Below are 19,787 nucleotides of genomic sequence, written 5' to 3'. Positions count from 1 at the left end.
GTCAAACTGTGCTATCTTCTTTACTAAGGAATTCTTCCTAATAGCTCTGTACCCACCGGTTTTCACAACCTGAGACAGAGAGCTGAAACTTCTGCATACTTTTGTCAGATTTGCAGGTAATGTTGCTTCAGGTGACTTCCTTCCCCATGGCCAGCCTAATGGGGACTGGAGAATGGGGGAGAAAATAATCAAACACATTTTTTAAAGATTATAGCCAATTATGTAGAAACACTGGCACTTAGAACCATCTGGAGATTTTTTATCTTCCCTTCGTACGCTTCTGTTTCACTCATATTTAGTGAATAGGAATGTTGATCTACACCCTAACCTGTCTAGGTCCTGGAATGGTAAAAAACATAAAATATCAAACATACAAGGTATGTTTATAATCTGGATTTTTAGTCGTTTCCATAATATTTGTACGACTAGATATGACCATAATTATAAAGTCTATGAGATGTGGTGTGTTTTCACAAGACGCTCCAAGACAGTGCTCCCCCCATGCCTTAAAATATAAAAAAATTTCAGAAAACAAACAAATTTCCCTTCTGTGGTACCACTTTGAACTCCCGCCATGAGAAAGCAGGGCTCTTCAGCATCCCCGAAAGCGCTTCCGCCCTGCCCGCTCCCCGCCCTCCCCGCTCGCAACGGGCGGGAGGAGGGCGCCCTCCCAGCCAATCAACGTTCAACAGGCCCTCCTCCGCGCGTCTTTCAAAGGCCTCCTAGCAACCAATGAGCGGTTAGAGGCCGAGGCGAGGCCCGGGGGGGCGGGGTAAAACCAGAGAGAGGGTCTGATTGGCTCCTAGGAGACGCCGGGCCCACCGCACAGAAGGATGAGCCAATGAGCTGAGCCGAGGGGCGGGCTCGGCGCGGGTGGAGGCCGAGACACCGGTGCTGCCGGGGTAGGCGGTGGCCGGTCAGGACGCAGGGCGGACAGTGATGAAGCCGGTGAGTCGGCCGAGGCTTGGAGGGGCGGAGCCGCAGGGGCGGGAGCGGTGCCGAGGCCAGTTCTTGGGCCCGGGGACAGCGCGGGACTGGTCGGGCATGACTCGCAAGTAACCGTCCTGGGTCGGGAGGTGGCGCTTCCTGGGACCGGCGAGGGCGACGGCTGCGGAGGGCAGGTCAGTGGCGGGCGCGGGGAGACGGACGCTCGCTGTGCGCCTGTCGTGGGCTGGAGCTGTCGCCTGCGGGGTCTCCTGCGCCTCACGACAGCCCTGCCAGAGAGGGCTGAGGCCCGTCCTACGGAGGAAACTGAGGCAGAGAGAGCTTAGGTGTCTGCCTGATACCCCGGCCTTAGAGGATGTCCGGGCTCCCTGCGCCTCCCTGGGAGCAGTCCTCACCGCCGATGGGAAAACGTCACCAAAGACGATTGCCAGCCCCCCCCGTGGGTGTGACACCACTGTCGCCATATCCCAGGGCCACCTGGCATTGCGTCCCATTCCCTGGGGTTCAGAATCCCCGGGCCTGAGGGAGCGGAAACATGCAGCCTGTTAGAACTTGCACACCTGGCTGGGGGAGCCTGAGGGAATGGGCCACACAAACTGAAAATCTTTAAAAACTGCTTTAAAGAGAAAGAAAGAAAAAAACAGAGGCAAGGAGCTGAAGCCCCTGACTCGCATCAGCAACCACCGGTGCTGACAACCTATTGAAAGGCCTTCATTTGAGTTGAGTTGATAATAATAATACAGATAGATGCGAAGCAATCAAATCCATAGCCTAAATCGGCTCTGTAATGTGATCTTGCCATAACAAACAAGACCGTCATAGAATAGAGCTCCAGAGCTAGAAAGGACAGTAGGTGGTCACACTTGCTAATCCCCATGTTCCCATGTGGAGGGACATCCCCTGTCCTTCACTCTTGGCCTGCTTCTCCACCTGTCCCCAGAAGGGGAAGAGTGAGTGATCTGATCACACAAGTAGCTCAACCCTTTCTTCCCTTCTCTGCAGAGAGTACTTTCTGGGGTGCACTCCACCACAATGGAGACTTGGGTTGTCCATCACTAGTCCAGCCTAAGACTGGGTGGATAAATCCAATCCTGGATTGAAGAATTGACAAGCCCACTTGACCACAGCTTTACAGCCACATCCTCCATTTGACCCTCAGTAATAAAACTAACATATTGATCTCCATTTGCCTCTCCACTATCTTCTCTCTCAGTTGGTTCCAACTAAGGAGTAGAAGAAAGATGTGTTTTTCACTTGTCCTATTTTTATTGGTCCAACAGTCTTCCATGTAGAAATGCTGCCTACATGCAGGATTGAGTTCCCCCTGCTTAGATGAGCATGCATATTCCATCCCCATCTCCCTATCCGATGATTCACAGAGCTGGAGGCAGGTTATTCACCTATATTCCACCACCCCCTGCACCCTGCCAACCAAACTACGAGGCTGTCTGGGGTTATTTTTTGAGAAATAGGGTAGGTAAACTACTTCTCTAGCTTCCTCTCCTCTGTTCTGATATCCCAGTCCTGAATACACAAGCCTTTCTCCTTGTGCCTTAATGCCTTAACTTCCTCCCTATCTGCCTAAAAACCTCCTGATCATCCTCCAAAATACAGCTACTGCATCTCCTCCCGGAAGCTTTCTCCAGCTCTCTAAGCAGTCACTCCCTTCTCTGGTCTCAAGGGCACAGTTTATGCTTCCATTTTAGCACTTGTAACTCTCTTCTGTCATCCATGCACACAGCTGTCTCTCACTGAAGGCAGGCTAGTTATGTTATGGATCCTTGCCTCTCCAGAGCTTGGCAAATGAAGGTGTCCAAGAAATGTTTGTAATGAATGAATAAATCTCCTCACTTTATAGTTGTGGAAAACTGAGATCTAGAAAAAACTGAAGTAATTTGTCCAAGATTATACAGTGAGTGGCAGAGCCAAGACCAGAAGCCAGATTTCTTGGCTCCCAATCCAACTCACTTTCCGCTCCCTAGTGCTGTAATTATTAATAGGATGGTAAACAGCAGTCATTTATTATTGGTATTGCTGATCTCTGATATTCCAGATTGGTAACTGAATAAATTGCAACCATGCATTGTGTGTTTAAGCAAGGATCAGCTATACTAAGAGTATAAGTAAATATTCTTCTTTACAGTTATTTAACATAACTGATTTCTTTTGAAGCCTACTTCAATGCAAAGAAGCGAGTTTGATTCATCAGACGAAGAGCCTATTGAAGATGAACAGACTCCAATTCAGATATCATGGTATGTTAACATTTCTGATCAATGATGAGCTAAAATACTTAATGTGTACATCATAATCTTTGTAGAATGTAGTCCACATATTGAAAATATTTACTGATTCTCTTCTGCTGATTATATAATTCTAATCTTTAAGGGATCTTTTAACTCAATTGAGAAAACCATAGTAGAAACAAGTAAGTAAGGAGTTGAGATAGGATTGGAATGATCTCCCATTTAGTACCAAAATCTACTTATTCTTTTCCAACAAAAGAATAGTGTACCAAACACAGGATAAGATATTTAATCATTTATCATTAAGTCAAATCCTAGAACTACTTGCGTCTGTCTCGCATCTATCGGCAGACCCTGTTTAAGATAAAAGCCACGTTACTATAGATACAATGACAAAAACAAAAGTTTCTATATAAAATCGACTTCCAAATCTTGGGAATGACTTATGGTTACACCAGATTTTCTACAACCAGCAGTCAAATGCTTTCTCTCACCCCTGTAAATGTAATAATCTCTCTCCTTAAGAAAGCACCGTGCCCTACTGTGGAAGAGAAAAAGGAGCGTAAGTGTTCTTGTCCAGAAAGTTCTTTTGTTCTGCCATCAAATAGCAATTATCTTTCATTTCCCCTTCTAACTCCCCTTTTAAACTCAAAAAAACTTCTAATTTTCAGTCAGGTGGTATGTATGTGATGCCCGGTTTCCTCCGCACTCACCTCTGTCTTGCAGACAAAGTGAGCCTCTGCCCCTTGGTCCCTGAGTACCGTAAACTGCCAATAGGATTTCTTGAAATTATTTCTCTTTAATCAAAATCCATTACAACAAAGAATGGGTGGCCTGTGGTTTTTATTATATGAAATTTTATTTGTTTAAGGAAGTCCTACAAAGAAATCTTAAAATAGTAATGTAGAATGAGTGCTGGGGATGAGATTGCCAGTTGGCCCTTTTCCAGCTTATTTACGTAAGATTACTAACACAAATATCTCAGGTAACATACCACAGAGTGCCTTAAGTACAATTTATACTAGCTGCAGGCAATCTAGGCATTATCATCTTTAAGGTAAGAATAAATTAATTTGCCATTTTTTAGACGTAAATTGTAACAATGCCCGTAAGTCCCTGTTTTAAAACTTCCAGTTTTTCTAGGCCTTTTTGTGACCAACACATTGCTATTTAACTATGAATTTTTGTTTTATTACTACTTAAAACTTTAAAACACCCTTGTTCAGTGCCAAGTGCACATTTGGTTAAACTGAATTTCCATTTACAACTCTTTTAAAACTGGACCAAACTTGATACAGTGATCCTCTTTTCAGGCTCCCTCTGTCGCGAGTGAATTGTCCTCAGTTTCTTGGTTTATGTGCTCTGCCAGGTAGGTGACACTACAGTTGGCTTCCTGTGGATATATCTGAAATAATTTTTTTGTCAGCTAACAACATCATTCTCTGTACTGAGCAGTAAGAGAATTTCATAGACCATCAGCACTGGGGAACTCACTTTTGGAAGCCCTCCTCGAGGGCTCTCAATAAAGGAGCATAGATCCACTCTTCCACCCCTCCACACCCACACGCACAGTTCTACACTTCTGAGTGACCTCTCTTAAGAAACCGTGAACGCTGGGGCACGATGTGAGGCTGAGGACGACAGCCAGGTACCAGTTACAGAAAGGAAACAGAAGAAAGAATCCTCAGATTAGGAGTTTCTTCTGCTAGGATCCCTAGAATATTTTCTTAAGAATATAAGAAGTTGAAATTCACATTCAAAATGGAATTGAAGCATATAAATGATCATGTGGAGTGACTTTCTACAGTACACTATATATGTGTTTAAATATGCTTGTTATACATGACCAAAAACTGACGTTTTCCCTTGCCTCATTACTACCTATAGGTTGTAAATTTAAAGATGTTAGAAGAAATATCCAAAAAGATACAGGTAGGTGTAAAATGAGACAACCTTATTAATAGGTTTTGTTAAAAATAATACTTAAAATCTCTTTGTCAAAAAGAACAAACTATAGTCTCTTCTCAATTTTCCAAATAAATGTTCAATATTTCATAAAGTTTCAAACTATAGACTTATTCTAATATGTGACAAGTATTTGTGAAGGGCTCAGAGAACTCATCATTTATGAAACATAGCACTGCTTTTCACTGATTGTTGTAGTTCTTTTATACATAGAAACTGCATTCAAGGTTAGAATGTGTAAGTTGGAGGGAGAAAAGTATGTAAATAGAAAACTGACACTGCCCTGCCCAGATCTTTGAACATAACTGTTCTTTATAGACTTGCCTGTGATAGTAAAGATTCAGCCTGAGCTGGAAACCCAGAGGTAGAGTGAAATTGTCCATCCTGGATAGAAAATTTAGAGAGCCAGCATCTAGGTGGAAGAGAGGGAATAGAGTATAATCTTCACATGCTCTAAGATGTTCATACCACTATAGCCTCAAGTCTAATAATCCTACAAATACCCTGATAATCTACCTCAATTTGTAATTTACATATTGCATGATGCCAACAAATTTGGATTTTCAAAATGTTTTATTCTGGCTGGCCTGGTTATCTCAAGCCTAATAGTCCTATCAATGTCCTTATAACACACCAAAGGAAAATGTACATATTGCTTGATTCTGACCAGTATAGATTTTGTAAATCTTAAAGTTTTTTCCTGGTTGTTCTGGAATATCAATTTGCTAATATACTTTCTTTAATTTATTTTTTACCTACCAAAGAAGACTTAAAGAGGCCAATCAGGGGCTGGCCCCGTGGCTTAGCCATTAAGTGCACGCACTCCGCTGCTGGCGGCCCGGGTTCGGATCCCGGGCGCGCACCGATGTACTGCTTCTCCAGCCATGCTGAGGCCACGTCCCACACACAGCAATTATAAGGATGTGCAGCTATGACATACAACTATCTACTGGGGCTTTGGGGAAAAAAAAAGGAGGAGGATTGGTAATAGATGTTAGCTCAGAGCCGGTCTTCCTCAGCAAAAAGAGGAGGATTAGCATGGATGTTAGCTCAGGGCTGATCTTCCTCACAAAAAAAAAAAAAGAGCCAATCAATTAGTTGACCCTTGCAGTATTTGTACAGATTTTCTGCTTTAGAGATACCCACCATGGTAGGAAATTTCCATTTGGGTAACATTTAAGTCATAAGCAAAATGTAATTTAAAGCATTGGTTCAAAAACCAATCTTGTGTATTTTGGAAAGCCCTGTTCACTTAGTATCTTCATAAAAGGGGTTTCCAATTTTTTACCAAACCTTTTTTTCTTCCATTGAAATCTTAAATGGAATCCAGTATACAAAACAGATGACAATGTTTGATGGCAGAGACCGTGAATCTCCCTGCAGCAGTGCCTGTGCTTCCTCCCCAGAGTCCTTTCTAGGACTACTGTGTAACAGAAATTATCCAGTGTGTACAAGAGGCAAATAGAAAATTACCTACTCTCTTAAAAATGGTTAAATATGTTAACTACAGATTAAATCCTTTTACAAGTACAAAAATATGATAGTATTATCTAGAGCAGCACTATCCAATAGAACTATATTGGGAACCACAAATAAAAGCCATGTATGTAATTTTACATTTTCTAGTTGCCACATTAAAAAAGTAAAAACAGGTAAAATGAATTTTAATAATATATTTTGTTTAACCTAATATAGCCTAAATAGTATCATTTCAATAGGTTTTAAGTATAAAACAAATTATGAATGAGATAGGGGTTTTTTGATACTTAGTCTTTGAAATCATATATGTATTTTACATTTACACTACCTCTCAGTTTGGACCAGCCATATTTCAAGTGCAGGTCTAGAGATTCATGGGAAAAGGCACTTTGTACTTAAATATCTAAATGTCCTTGGATTTAGGAGATGGGAAGAAAGAGGGGGCTCAGATAAGCCCAAATTACTTACTCATTTTGAATCAAATGCTCTATAGTAAATATGGCCATAGGGAAGTTCCAGTGTATACAATGGTCTATAGAACTTTTGCTTGGTTCATATCATTATAGTGAAATTAGCTAAGTTACATCATGTTAATACAGTTAATGCTGTATTTCCTAGAAACCTAGTCCATAAAATTAAGTACGTCATGGTGTGGGACAGTACAAATGTAAGGGAGAACGCGAGCTCTGGCACTATGGCTGTGCTGGAGAAGCTCCATACAGTGCTTAGGGAAGAACAAACAACACAGCGACGACCATAGCAAACAGGCTGATTTTGTGAGAAGAAAACAGAAAAAAATGTGCTATCATTCCTTCTCAGGAGTTTATTTAGATGTATTAAGTGTTTTCAAATTTATTTTAAAGCAGTATTTATTATAAAAGAAATTTTTTTCAAGAACAGCAATATAATTTTCTTAAAATTCTATAAAAAGCATTTTGACTTATAAAGTCAGGTTTAATTTTAACTACCTTTTGGTCCAGATATTTCTAATTCCTATTTTGTGCTTAGTGACTTGGTTTTTACCCTAGTTTGAAGACAGATCAGTATTGTTTTAAATTATCAATAAGCACTCAAATTTACAGGTTATCATTTTTTGTGTGTGTGTGAGGAAGATCAGCCCTGAGCTAACATCCATGCTAATCCTCCTCTTTTTGCTGAGGAAGACCGGCTCTGAGCTAACATCTATTGCCAATCCTCCTCCTTTTTTTTTTTCCCCCAAAGCCCCAGTAGATAGTTGTATGTCATAGTTGCACATCCTTCTAGCTGCTGTACGCGGGACGCGGCCTCAGCATGGCCAGAGAAGCGGTGCGTCAGTGCGTGCCCGGGATCCGTACCCAGGCCGCCAGTAGTGGAGCACGCGCACTTAACCGCTAAGCCACGGGGCTGGCCCTACAGGTTATCATTTGTTATTTACTTAGTTTGGCTTGAGAAACTTAACTCCATATTCTCCCTCTTGACTGTATTTAAATTTGTAATGTTTGTATGTGTCTATCCGTGTGTATCTTGGTCTGTTGGCAGAAGAACTAAAGAGCCATGGTATACAAGACATATTTGTTTTCTGCACCAGAGGGGAACTGTCAAAATATAGAGTTCCAAACCTTTTGGACCTCTACCATCAGTATGGAATTATCACTCATCATCATCCAATCCCACACGGAGGGACTCCTGACGTAGCCAGCTGCTGTGAAATAATGGAGGAACTTGCGATCTGCCTTAAAAATAACCGGAAAACTTTAATACAGTACGTTCTCCTTTTCTCCAGATTACATGAGAAATGTCCCAGTCAAAGTGATTTCTCGAATTATTGCATCCTTATTCAGTTATTACCTACCTTATAGTTTGTTGCAAGGATTAAAAGGCGACAATGCATAAAATGTACTAGTACAATGCCTAGTACAGAGCAAGCACTCAGATATTTGCCGTTATGACTTTGAAGAGTAAGAACGATAAATGAATAGATTTGGAAATTTTTAGAAAAGGGTAACAGGCTTTTTTTCTTTCCTTTTGTATTAGATCGTTACTAATAATTTTGGGACCCTCTCCCTCCCAAAAAGGTGGAAGCATCATTCTTGTTATATAATAACACCGTACTTACTGGTCAGCCTTTCAGTTGCTTAGTTGCTTCCAAGAGCAAGAAAGTCAATTTTTTAAAAATTAGCAGCAAAGAAATCATCCCTAAGCCATGAGCAATCCTAAAAACATGACTTGAAAATTATATTTGATGATATGAATTTGCTACCAAAATGAAAGAGGGATTCTTATTGTTTGTCAATGGCTATACACAAGCTGCTGGTATGGAAGTTTAAAACAAAAGAAAATGGGTCAAGGAAAAAAATAAGGAAAGAAAAATTAGCTTGGAGAAAGGAAGAAGAGAGTGGCAATCAGCAGTAGAAAGTAGCAATGCAAGGATTAGAAGTGGTGCCATGGAAAAGAACAGTAGGTGCTCTGCCAGAGTGAGACACACAGCAGTGGAGAGCCAGCCACAGGGAGAAAGCTAGTCCTTCTCTGTGCTTACTGTATTTTTTGTATACTAATTAGCTGCTTAATCCATTCTAGAACAAGATAGAGTGTTACCTCTATCTAGTTTGATATCTTAAAAGTTCTAAGGTCCTTAAGATCATTGCTTTGAGCTAGAAAGTACAAACTGTATCAATAACCGAGTAGTCTCAGCGCACCAGGGGAAAGGGAAGCCCAGCCAGCTTCTCCCCTTCATCCTGCAGCTCAGGGGCTTCATGCCAGTAGCTCCTGTTTGGAGAGCTAACCACCTAGTACAGGGGTCTTTGGGGACCCTGTTTGGGGACACACACCTGTTTGTGGCCAAACTAAACTCTGATAACAGAAAACTGTAGCCTGCAGAGTTGGGAATAAAGAGCAGAAGCGATCCTACATCCTACAGTTTCCAAACTTTCTCTATAGAAAAACATGATCTTTCATCTAGTACTAATTATAAAAGCAAAATTTTAAAGTAAATACAGGTGTGTATGTTAAATTTTCTGATAAATCTAAGAAAAATAGCATTAGATAGATACATGCAGCTAACGAAAAATATTTTCCAATTTTTGGACCCATTTTTCTAATCAATTCTTTTTCTTTTTTTCCAAATAAATCTTTGAAAGCAGTCTCTACTGAAAAGTTTCTAGAGATTAAACTAGCTCAGTTTAGTGAAGCTTAACAGATTCTATTCTAGCAGGTTCTAGCAGACCAATGCTCTGATGTTTGAACAGAATACAAACAAAAGGTGGATGGGTGGCCTTGCATGTTGAATGCTTCAGGGTCCCATATAATAAAGCATCTGATGTCTGCAAATGTTCATAGTCCTAGAGCTTCCAAAGGTGTCCCTACAGTGACAAATGTTTGTTGAGACTAAGACAGTTTTCTATCCATTGTGCCACCTTTGATGCCCACATTGCTAGACAGCTCTAGAGTTTATCCCTCAGAAACAGGGTCTGGTAAATTTTTTCCCTGTCCTGTTGTCTACAGGTTCTGTGTCACGGGTTCTCCTTTATAAAATAGGTGAACACTGCTTGCCTACTGTATTATACCATTTCCTGGGGCTGCTGTAACAAAGTACCACAAACTGGGTAACTTAAAACAACAGAAACTTACTCTCTCCCAGTTCTGGAGGCTGGAAGTCTGAAATCAAGGTGTCAGCAGGGCCACACCCGCCCTGAGACTCTGGGCAGAGTCCTCCCTCGCGTCTCCCCAGCTTCTGGTGGGGCCGTCCACCCTTGGTGTCCTTGGCTCGCAGCTGCATCACTCCAGCTCTGCCTCTGTCATCACACGGTTCTCCCTGTGTCTCTTCACTTGGCATTTTCCTCTTCTTATAAGGACACCAGTCACAGAGCATGAGGGCCCACCCTAATGACCTCATCTTGACTTGATTACACAGCAAAGACCTTATTTCCAAATAAAGTCACATTCACAGCACCAGAGCTTAGGACTTAAACATATCTTTTGGGGAACACAATTCCCCATAACAGCTACTGTGTACCAAACACTGGAAATACAAAACACACACTGAGGCACAGTCCCCACCCTCAAGGAACCCACAGCTGACGACACTATCATGTAAGTGCAGTAAGACTTGCACAAGGTGTGTACAAGGCAGCATACAGGACAGTGATGGTTTCTGTGGGGGCACAAAGGCATTTCAAGGAATGAAATTTGAGCTGAGTTTTGAAAGACCAATAGGAATCAATCAGGCAGAGGAGGAAAGATGAAGGTGCCAAGAGGTGTAAGGCAGTATGAATCTTGCAGAAAGCCACTGAAGTGTTCTGCCTTCTCTGCCTTTATAGGGAAGGTCCTAATCTCTGAAACAGACCCACATCTGGGACACTCTGTAGAAAGCCAGTTCATGAACACCCCAGGGGACAGTACCCGTTTGGTCCTCTGTCTCATCCTATCACAAGATATGTATCTGCAGCTTCATCTACAATACAGTAACTGATGTTCATGATAAGTCACAGCACCAAGTTAGGTTCAGTATACCCTCTAACAAAGTTAGGAAGTGTGTAATATATTTTTTAGGATCTTTGAAAATTATTAAAATGAATGGTTTTGCTGCTTTGAGGGTTAATCTTCATTTTTCTCGAAAATTCAGTTATGCAGAACTACTAATTTCTTCAGAATGCTAGATAATAGCAGCTAATGTTCATTTACTTCTTACTCTGGGCCAAGCTCTAAGCCCTTTACAAATGTTACCTCATTCAGTCCTCACTATGATGTAGGTACGGCTGCTGTCACCGTTTCATAGGTGAAAAGGCCGAGACCCAGAAAGGTTCAATAACTTGCTTGGGTTCCCACATCTAATAATGACAGATTCAGGATTCCACCCAGGCAGTGGGGCTCCAGAGCCGAGGGCCTGAAGCTCTGTACACGCTACCTCTGTACTCTTTCTGGATAAATGGAGAGCTCTTACACAGACAGCATTTGTCCCATAACCACTAAGGTTTTGTGAGGCAGAGGAAAGTCATCAAAGTGGCAGTTGGTAAAAATAGTCTGATTTCTGTCTGTTTAGTGAGATGTTCCACTTCTCAGGTGTGGATCCTGGAGTTTAAAGAGGTCAATAACAAGGTCCCCGCTACCTTGACCCTTAGAGGTGTTCAGAATACCTCCCAACAAGTAAATAAGCACACTTTGTTCTTGATTAATTCAAAAATATTTATTAATATCGGTGTGCACGGCACTGTGCTCGGCATTAGAGTCAGAAATAGAAGGCAGAAAGAGCAAGTCTTTAGTTGTAATTGTCAGGATGGAATGAAAATGTACGAACTTCACAACTGTACTTCCCTTTCAGCTGTTATGGAGGACTTGGGAGATCCTGTCTTGGTAAGAAATATATTTTCATTATTCAGTATTTTGTTTAACCTCAAAGTAGGCAAACTCCTGTTTCTGGGCCATCTGCTCACTTTGTATGAAAATGAAACAAAACACAATATAAGTCTGCTAAGATCCAAAGAATTATTTAAGGCCCTAAATTTAGTGTTACCCAGAAAACTTGGGTGGGAGTGAGAGGTATTCTCAGCATTGTTTTGGAGGATTCTGCAAAACACAATTTACAAGTCTTAGCACCTGCATTCTTCTGTTTTGGTTTGTTTTCTAATGTTATCCCAATGCAGGTGTTATGAAACTGACAGTAACTTCTAAATAATATCCATGGGTAACAGAATGAAAACCAAAGTTAATTACCAAATGTTAACTTTTAACTTTTTAAATATGTGCTAGGAAAATAAAACAGTTAATGAAATGAGACACTGGAGTAACAATTATTCTTTTTAGTGTTGGACAGCATCAAAATTAAAAACTTTTGTGTTTCAAAGGACACTATCAAAATGAAAAGACAACCCACAGAATGTGAAAAATACTTGTAAAACATATATCTGATAAGGGACTCATCTAGAATATATAAAGATCTCTTACAACTCAATAATAAAAAGACAATTAAAAAAAAGGGGCAAAGGATCTGAATAGATGTTTCTCCAAATAAAATATACAAATGACCAATAAGCACAAGAAAAGATGCTCAACATCAGTCATCAGGAAAATGCAAATCAAAACCACAATGAGATACCACCTACCACCCATTAGGCTGGCTATTATCCAAAAAATGGAAAATAAGCATTGGCGAGCATGTGGAGAAACTGGAGCCTTCATACGCTGCTGGTGGGAATGCAGAATGGTGCAGCTGCTTTGGAAAACAGTCAGGCAGTACTTCCTCAAACAGTTAAACATGGAGTTATCATGTGAGCCCACAGTTTCACTCCTAGGAATAAACCGAAAGAAATGAAAATGTACGTCCACACAAAAACTTGTACACAAACTGTATAGCAGCATTATTCATAACAGCAAAAAAATGGAAACAACCTTAATGTCCATCAACTGCCAAATGGATTAACAAAGTTTATATCCATGCGATGGGATATTATTCATCCATCAAAAGGAATGAAGTGCTGATACGTGCCACAATATGTGTGACTCTTAAACACATTATACTAAGTGAAAGAAGCTAGTCACAAAAGACCACATGTGATTCCATGTATATGAAATGTCTAGAAGAGGCCAGTCCATAGAGACAGAAAGTAGATGAGTGGTTGCTTAGGGAGGGGTGATGGAGTAATAGGGAGATGATAAAAAAAGGGTACAGTTTTTTTTTGAGGTGATGAAAATGTTCTAAAACTGACTGTGGTGATGGCTCCATATGTCTGTGAATACACTAAAAGCCACTGAATTGTACACTTTGAATGAGTGGCATGGTATGCGAATTATAACTCAGTAAAGCTGTTTAAAAAAAATGAAGCCAGTGTTAAACTTTCATTCAACCACAGTCATTTAAAACCATAATTTAACAGTCAAAAACACATACTAAAAGGCCTGTCATTTAATTGATTTTGAACAATTACACCAAACTCACCTTCTGCACCAAAGAAGTCTAATTAAATATAAAATGCTCTTCCCTATCATTAATTATTTAGTAATATACTGTTTTTCTGTCATGTTCTATTAGTGGCCGCTTGTCTCCTACTTTACCTGTCTGACACAGTGTCACCACAGCAAGCCATAGACAGCCTGAGGGACCTAAGAGGATCTGGAGCTATACAGACCATAAAGGTAAGGAGATGGACTGTTCTTGTGTGGTTGTGGTCAGGGAGAGACCATTACAAATAGAGTGTAATACACTCTCGAGAGGGCAATGAAAGTCCAGAGCATTCTATTATTCATAGGTCACCTGTCTATATTTTGATTTTTTTTAGTTTACATTTAAATATAACCTGGATGTCTGAAAAAGTTCACAGTATTTCAAACAAAATAATGAAAAAACTTTCCAGTTTACTCTTCCAGGATCTACAACTGTTAAGATTTTGCCCATTCAGTTCTGGGAATGGATCCTCTCACTTGGAAAAATGAGATGGTTACTATAAACTTGGTAGTTTCTTGGGTAGATTTTTTGCCAAAAAGAACTAATGAGGATCCTATTATATCACCAAAATATTTACTAAGATAGATGAATAACTATCATACAAAAAATGTAAAGCAATGCTGGTTATCCTTTGCTGTGGATAACCAGTGACACCTTCCACATTTACTTTCCCCTTAACACTTCAGAACACTGCAGCAGCAAGGCCTCGAGGATGCTGTGTGTATTAATCACATTACTGAAAAGACTTCGGATTTCACTTGTCTGTGCACCTGTCAAGCTAACATGCCTTCCTTTCCCGAGCACCTGGCCTCAGCCTCAGGACCGACTCAGAGGCGGGGGCCCTAAAGCATCCTGGCCTGTAGGCGGCTCCCTGGGCCTGCAAGTTCATCTTCCCAGGGTTCGCAGTCTAACCAAGTGTCATGTACATGAACTATTATAACAACCAATAAACTCACCAAGCAGCCTGATTCTCGGGGTTAAATAAGGTCATTCACAAAACAGTCCATACAGGACCCACTTCACCTTACAGGTTCTGAAAACAGAGAGCTCCCTTATTAGCTGTTAAAATCAAATGATGCTTCAAAATCAAGATGTTCTCAAGTCTTTCTTTGAAACAAAAGACCTGGTCAAACATATGTGTGTATGTATGTATATGCATGTTTTACATCTTTAATCTTGGAGAGAATTAAGCCCACAATAATGTGGGCTGTCAATTTATCACCTCAGCATTCTGTGGCAAACAGGCTTTTCCCATCTCTGTGCTGATAAGTTAGCAGTATGCAATTTCAACTTCGCGATGATATGAAATGAGATTATTGGCAGAGTAAGAATATCCTCTGGGAAGCTATTAAAACTCCAAATGAATTATTTAAAGCTTTTTTTATTTTTGCTTATCTGTTAAGATTAGTGATTTTATTTTAATATTATCTACTATGAAAATTGTTCCAAATAGATTATGTCATCACAAAAAGCAGAAAACTGGGGCTTCTATAAGTTAAGAAATAGATTTTCTTGAGTACACCACTGTTAACTGCTACAGAAAGTGCGTTCTTCTTCCCTACTTACCCCCAGGGGAAATACATTAGCAAGAATGCCTTCACACACTATTTTTAATCTTATTTGCTCCTGCCAGTAAAGGGAGAAAGGATTTTACAGATGTATAAAACATTCATCTGTATTTCATGCTATCTTCTGATTTTTAAAGCAATAGTTTTCCACACTATATGCAGCTTTATTTAAAGATAAAACTTCCCCATGATACAAATACTTCCTTACCCAAAAGGCTGTAGAACTGTTCTTAGCAAATATTTCTTGATCCCTGATTCCTACTAGTATTGTGACTACTCTGTTAACTAGTTTTCTACAATGTATTTCAATGTATCTTTACTTTTTCCAGCAATATAATTATCTTCATGAGTTCCGGGAGAAACGAGCTGCATATCTATCATCAAGAGACTCACGATCAAGATCTGTGTCTAGATAAAAAAAGAATTCCACATAGCATATATATATGACCACGTCTGAAATTTAAGTCTTCTAACATAATTTGTGTTGAAATGAAACTACTAGTGTTATCAACTTGACTGTAAATGTATATCTGCAGATATTCCTAAAGCTTTTATTGACCAATTTCATTGTGTCTCTTTCATCTCTTTTAGGAAAGAGAAAACTTGCTATACAATTTTCCTTTTTAGAAATGCACTGGCTGCTCTGGTCTATTTTACCTGGAGGTAATGCTGAAAAAAGCATATGGAAAAATATTTGACTTCATATTTTTATTATTTACCACACTTTACCTCATTTTACTATTTGTAACTTCTGAGTGGTATATGACATAGTAATAAGTACGAAAATTGGTATGAGCACCCAAGCTAAAATTATTTCAATAACTTTCATCCTCTGTTACTCCCAAAATCTCTCCCATTGTCTTTTCTACTTCATAGCCATACAGTGTTGTGAGGGATCCTATGAATCATCTAGTCACCTCCCTCCCAATGCTGGATCGTCCCCAACAAGTGTTTATCCAGCATTTGCTGGAACATTCTCAGAGATGAGGAGTTCATTGGTTCAGACAGCTGCTCTGTTTTTAGAGCATTCATTTTTTCACCCTAGGAACTACATGGAGTGAATTTAACCCCTCTCTCACAGTGACTTTAGAAAGCACTTATCTACAGATCAACACTCTCCAATTCTCACTCCTTCACTTCACCCTATGCTACTGACCGTGTCTGTCTGTCTTTAAACTCAATGTTGAGCCACTAAAAGCAGTCCTTTGGACCACAGACAAGAATCAAAGGATGAGTCAGAGCCCCCTGTTTTAACAGACCTCAGTGGTCTCAGAGTCGCACATGGTAGTCCTGCAGCTCTCTGGGCTACTGGTAACCACAGATGTGAACCAGTGGTCTTGGCACTTCCACACAGAGTAAATTTCACATCAAAACAGATTTTAAACAATCATATCATTACCAAAAGTCTTATTTTGTCTCTCACTCCTCTTGCTGCTTATGTAATTTCATTAGGGAATACTGTAAAACAATTACAAATGCTGTTTGGGAACTTCAGACCAGAGAGCCAGTGTGTGCCGTAATATAAAATTAATATTTTAATACTTTTATATATAGACTACTTCTAGAACTTAAGCTTTTATAAGAATACTAAGGAAGATGGGAGAATCACATATCCCTAGGGATTTCTTATCTAAGATAATAAATGCCAAAAGTTACAGCAAGAAAGTTATTTGTTTTGAAGTACAGGCTGCAATAATAGGTGGACCTTCCTCAGGATTTTGGTATCACAACCAAATACAATTTTAAATCGCAATATTCTATTAAGCTTTAGGCAGTCATTGAAGGTGACATTACCAAATCTTATATTAGCTTTCTCCCAATATAAATATACAGCTTATTCATGAATATTTAAGAAAATGGAGGAAAAATATTGACATGGATTAATCAAATCCTTTAATAATCAATTGAATTTTCAAAATGCATTCATCTCTCAATTTCCACTGCAAGTGCTAGTTAAGCCTTCCACATTTAAAATCTTCATCAAACTACTTTAATACTAGGTATAAGGAAAAACCTTAATGATTCCATAATAAAGAAACGTGAAGTATCTTTGGGAGGGTGATGGAGAGACAAGCTAGAGTCCTGGTCACACACACGCCCGCCTGAGCCACTGAAACTGAGTCCACACACAGACTCAGCCATTACCCACAAACTACACAAGGGAACACTGCACATGGTTTTTATTAGATACACAAAAGCAAACTAAATCGAGCCAGCTCTAAGAAGGTAGGATACTTAGGGCATTTTCTTTGGACAGTGGTACAGCACCATTAAGGTTAACTTAGACTTTAACAAACCATGAGCACAGACAGCTAACTACATCCTATGTTTCTCTTAGTAGTTTTAGAGTCTGCCTAGTCATCAATTTATTATTTAAGAAAATCTTCTCCAGAATACATGAACATAGTAACCAAAGAAATTGAAATGTTTAGAAAAAGCACTGAACGATAAAATTAACTTATTCATTCTTTTCCATGTCAAAATGTTCTCTACATCTTCACCTCCACAATGTGCATGAATAAAATTCACTTAGGATAAAACCTTCACTCCAGTCTCACAGATCAATCACCTTAGATGATTAATACGATTTTCCAAAACCAAGCAGAACAAGCAGCAGAGCTGTTTACTCCTTGTAGACATTTAGTTTTAGAACTCTTAATTTTAAAGGAAGAGTGTTCTAAGAAAGCCGTTCAACATATCCAGAAACAGAAGCACATTTTTTCTTGGCATCACCCTGCAGTATTAGCTCAGAACCATCTCCTGAGCTATATTACTAGTACCAGAGACTCATTAGCTGCTAGTCTGACCACAGATCAATGACTGGTTTGAGCAAAAGAGCTTAAATTATTTGAGACTAGCATTATTAATAGTTTCCCAAAAGGATGAAAATGAGTACTTAAGAACAATGCAAGATCTCAATATTTTTATCTTTTCCCTTTGAAGTGTTATTTTAAAATATTTTTGCTGTCAAAATTTCTGATTGACAGGGGCCAGCCCTGTGGCTTAGCGATTAAGTGTGCGCGCTCCGCTACTGGTGGCCCGGGTTCGGATCCCAGGCGCGCACCGACGCACCGCTTCTCCGGCCACGCTGAGGCCGCGTCCCAAATGCAGCAACTAGAAGGATGTGCAACTAGGACATACAACTATCTACTGGGGCTTTGAGGAAAAAAAGGAGGAGGATTGGCAATAGATGTTAGCTCAGAGCTGGTCTTCCTCAGGAAAAAGAGGAGGATTAGCATGGATGTTAGCCCAGGGCTGATCTTCCTCACAAAAAAAAAAAAAAAAAATCTGATTGACAATTATACTGTACAACCAATTATTGAGAGATGCACATTTATGAGTGTTAAATGATATAAATAAGTAAACTAGATGTATACTTTTAAATATAGATAATTATTTGAATGGGCTCACAATATCACACTGCTGTGATACAGCCACACCTAAAATGAAAGCCCACCCCTGCAGGCTGTAAAAGATACACATAAGTCATTATTTGTACCACGGTAATAATATTCCATGAACACTGTTCATAAACACATAATTGGAGGAAAAAAGAAGTGTTATACCAAGGAAAATATTTTGCTAGTTTCAAAGTGTATCTACATCTCCATTTCCTTTCTATGCAAATATCTGACATATCTTCAAGGTATGTTGATTTGGGGAGCAGAGAAGAGCTCTGTGAGAGCTATCAGCATGAGTGGTCCTCAAGCTGCACAACACTGAACTGGCTTTAAAAGACTCATACTGCAAACTGCCATGTACTTTGCTGCTGTGTGAAAGACCATTACCTGGGCATCTGGACTTGACTGGGAGGTCTGGCAGTTCATGTATAATCCATGTGGCTTCTCAAATGCTTTAGTAATACTTGATACGCATCCAAAGTGAATTGTCTGGTCATTTCCAATCACTCCCCCCTTCCCGTGAAAAATAATTTAAACTTCAAACAAATTAGCAATTTGTAGCCTGGGACCAAACACTCCTCTACCCTGGATAGGGAGTGGGGAATATCAGTTAAGTACTGTGAAAATCATCGACCATCATTAATAAAATTCAGATATGGGCATTCCAATCAGTTTCTACTCCTACCTTTCCTTAGTACTAAAGGGGCATATTGCCATGATATAACATTACTCAACAGAACAACTGCTCAACAGACTACATTTGTTACATAAGATTTTTAACTCAGGAGAATCTGTAGTACCTATAGCAACAAAGAGTCGTTGGTATCAACTACAGTGTGTTACACTAATGTATCAGAGTTGGAAAGCTCTGAAAGCACATAATATCAAAAGTAATTATAACAAGGAAAAAAGAAAAGAATACCTAAATAAACAGCTATCATTGCACAGGGAGTAGTTTGATAAAAGCTGGAAAGGATTACAAACCCAGGCTAACTATGCTTCAGCTGGACTTGCAGGAATAATAGATGTAAGGCTAGGACCACCCAAAACAGATTAATGGGGGGAACAAATTAAATTCAGAGCAAGGAAAAGAGCCAATGGGATACTGTCAAATGCAAGTATTATGTTCCTGCTTTCTCTTGGTAAGTGATTTCATAAAACACTGGAAAAGCTAAAGATGGGTAGATATTATGATAACATCCAGGTTCTCAATCTTCTAATCACTTACATGCCTAGGAACTAACAACCTACCACCGAGATGGGTGAA

At 39.8% G+C, this 19,787-nt stretch overlaps 1 protein-coding gene across 5 annotated transcripts; it reads left to right on the top strand.

The window, feature by feature from the left end:
* Positions 1-834: 834 nt before the first annotated feature.
* On the top strand, positions 835-15,681 carry CDKN3 (cyclin dependent kinase inhibitor 3). 5 transcript variants are annotated; one of them, XM_004426166.3, is made up of 8 exons: positions 835-948; positions 3,118-3,200; positions 4,505-4,560; positions 5,079-5,123; positions 8,154-8,376; positions 11,932-11,963; positions 13,639-13,742; positions 15,449-15,681. In XM_004426166.3, exons 1-8 carry the CDS (start codon positions 940-942, stop codon positions 15,533-15,535), a joined length of 639 nt encoding a protein of 212 aa, XP_004426223.1. In that variant the 5' UTR covers positions 835-939; the 3' UTR covers positions 15,536-15,681. The 5 variants fall into 5 exon arrangements, with proteins under 5 accessions (XP_004426223.1, XP_087304634.1, XP_087304633.1 ...); XM_087448506.1 differs by lacking the exon at positions 835-948 and adding an exon at positions 1,014-1,121; XM_087448508.1 differs by lacking the exon at positions 4,505-4,560.
* Positions 15,682-19,787: the final 4,106 nt, after the last annotated feature.

This window comes from Ceratotherium simum, chromosome 24 (assembly GCF_057802395.1).
Source record: "Ceratotherium simum simum isolate JZ-2026a chromosome 24, ASM5780239v1, whole genome shotgun sequence".
Lineage (NCBI taxonomy): Eukaryota > Metazoa > Chordata > Mammalia > Perissodactyla > Rhinocerotidae > Ceratotherium > Ceratotherium simum.
This window is presented reverse-complemented; position numbering and strand designations above follow the sequence as displayed.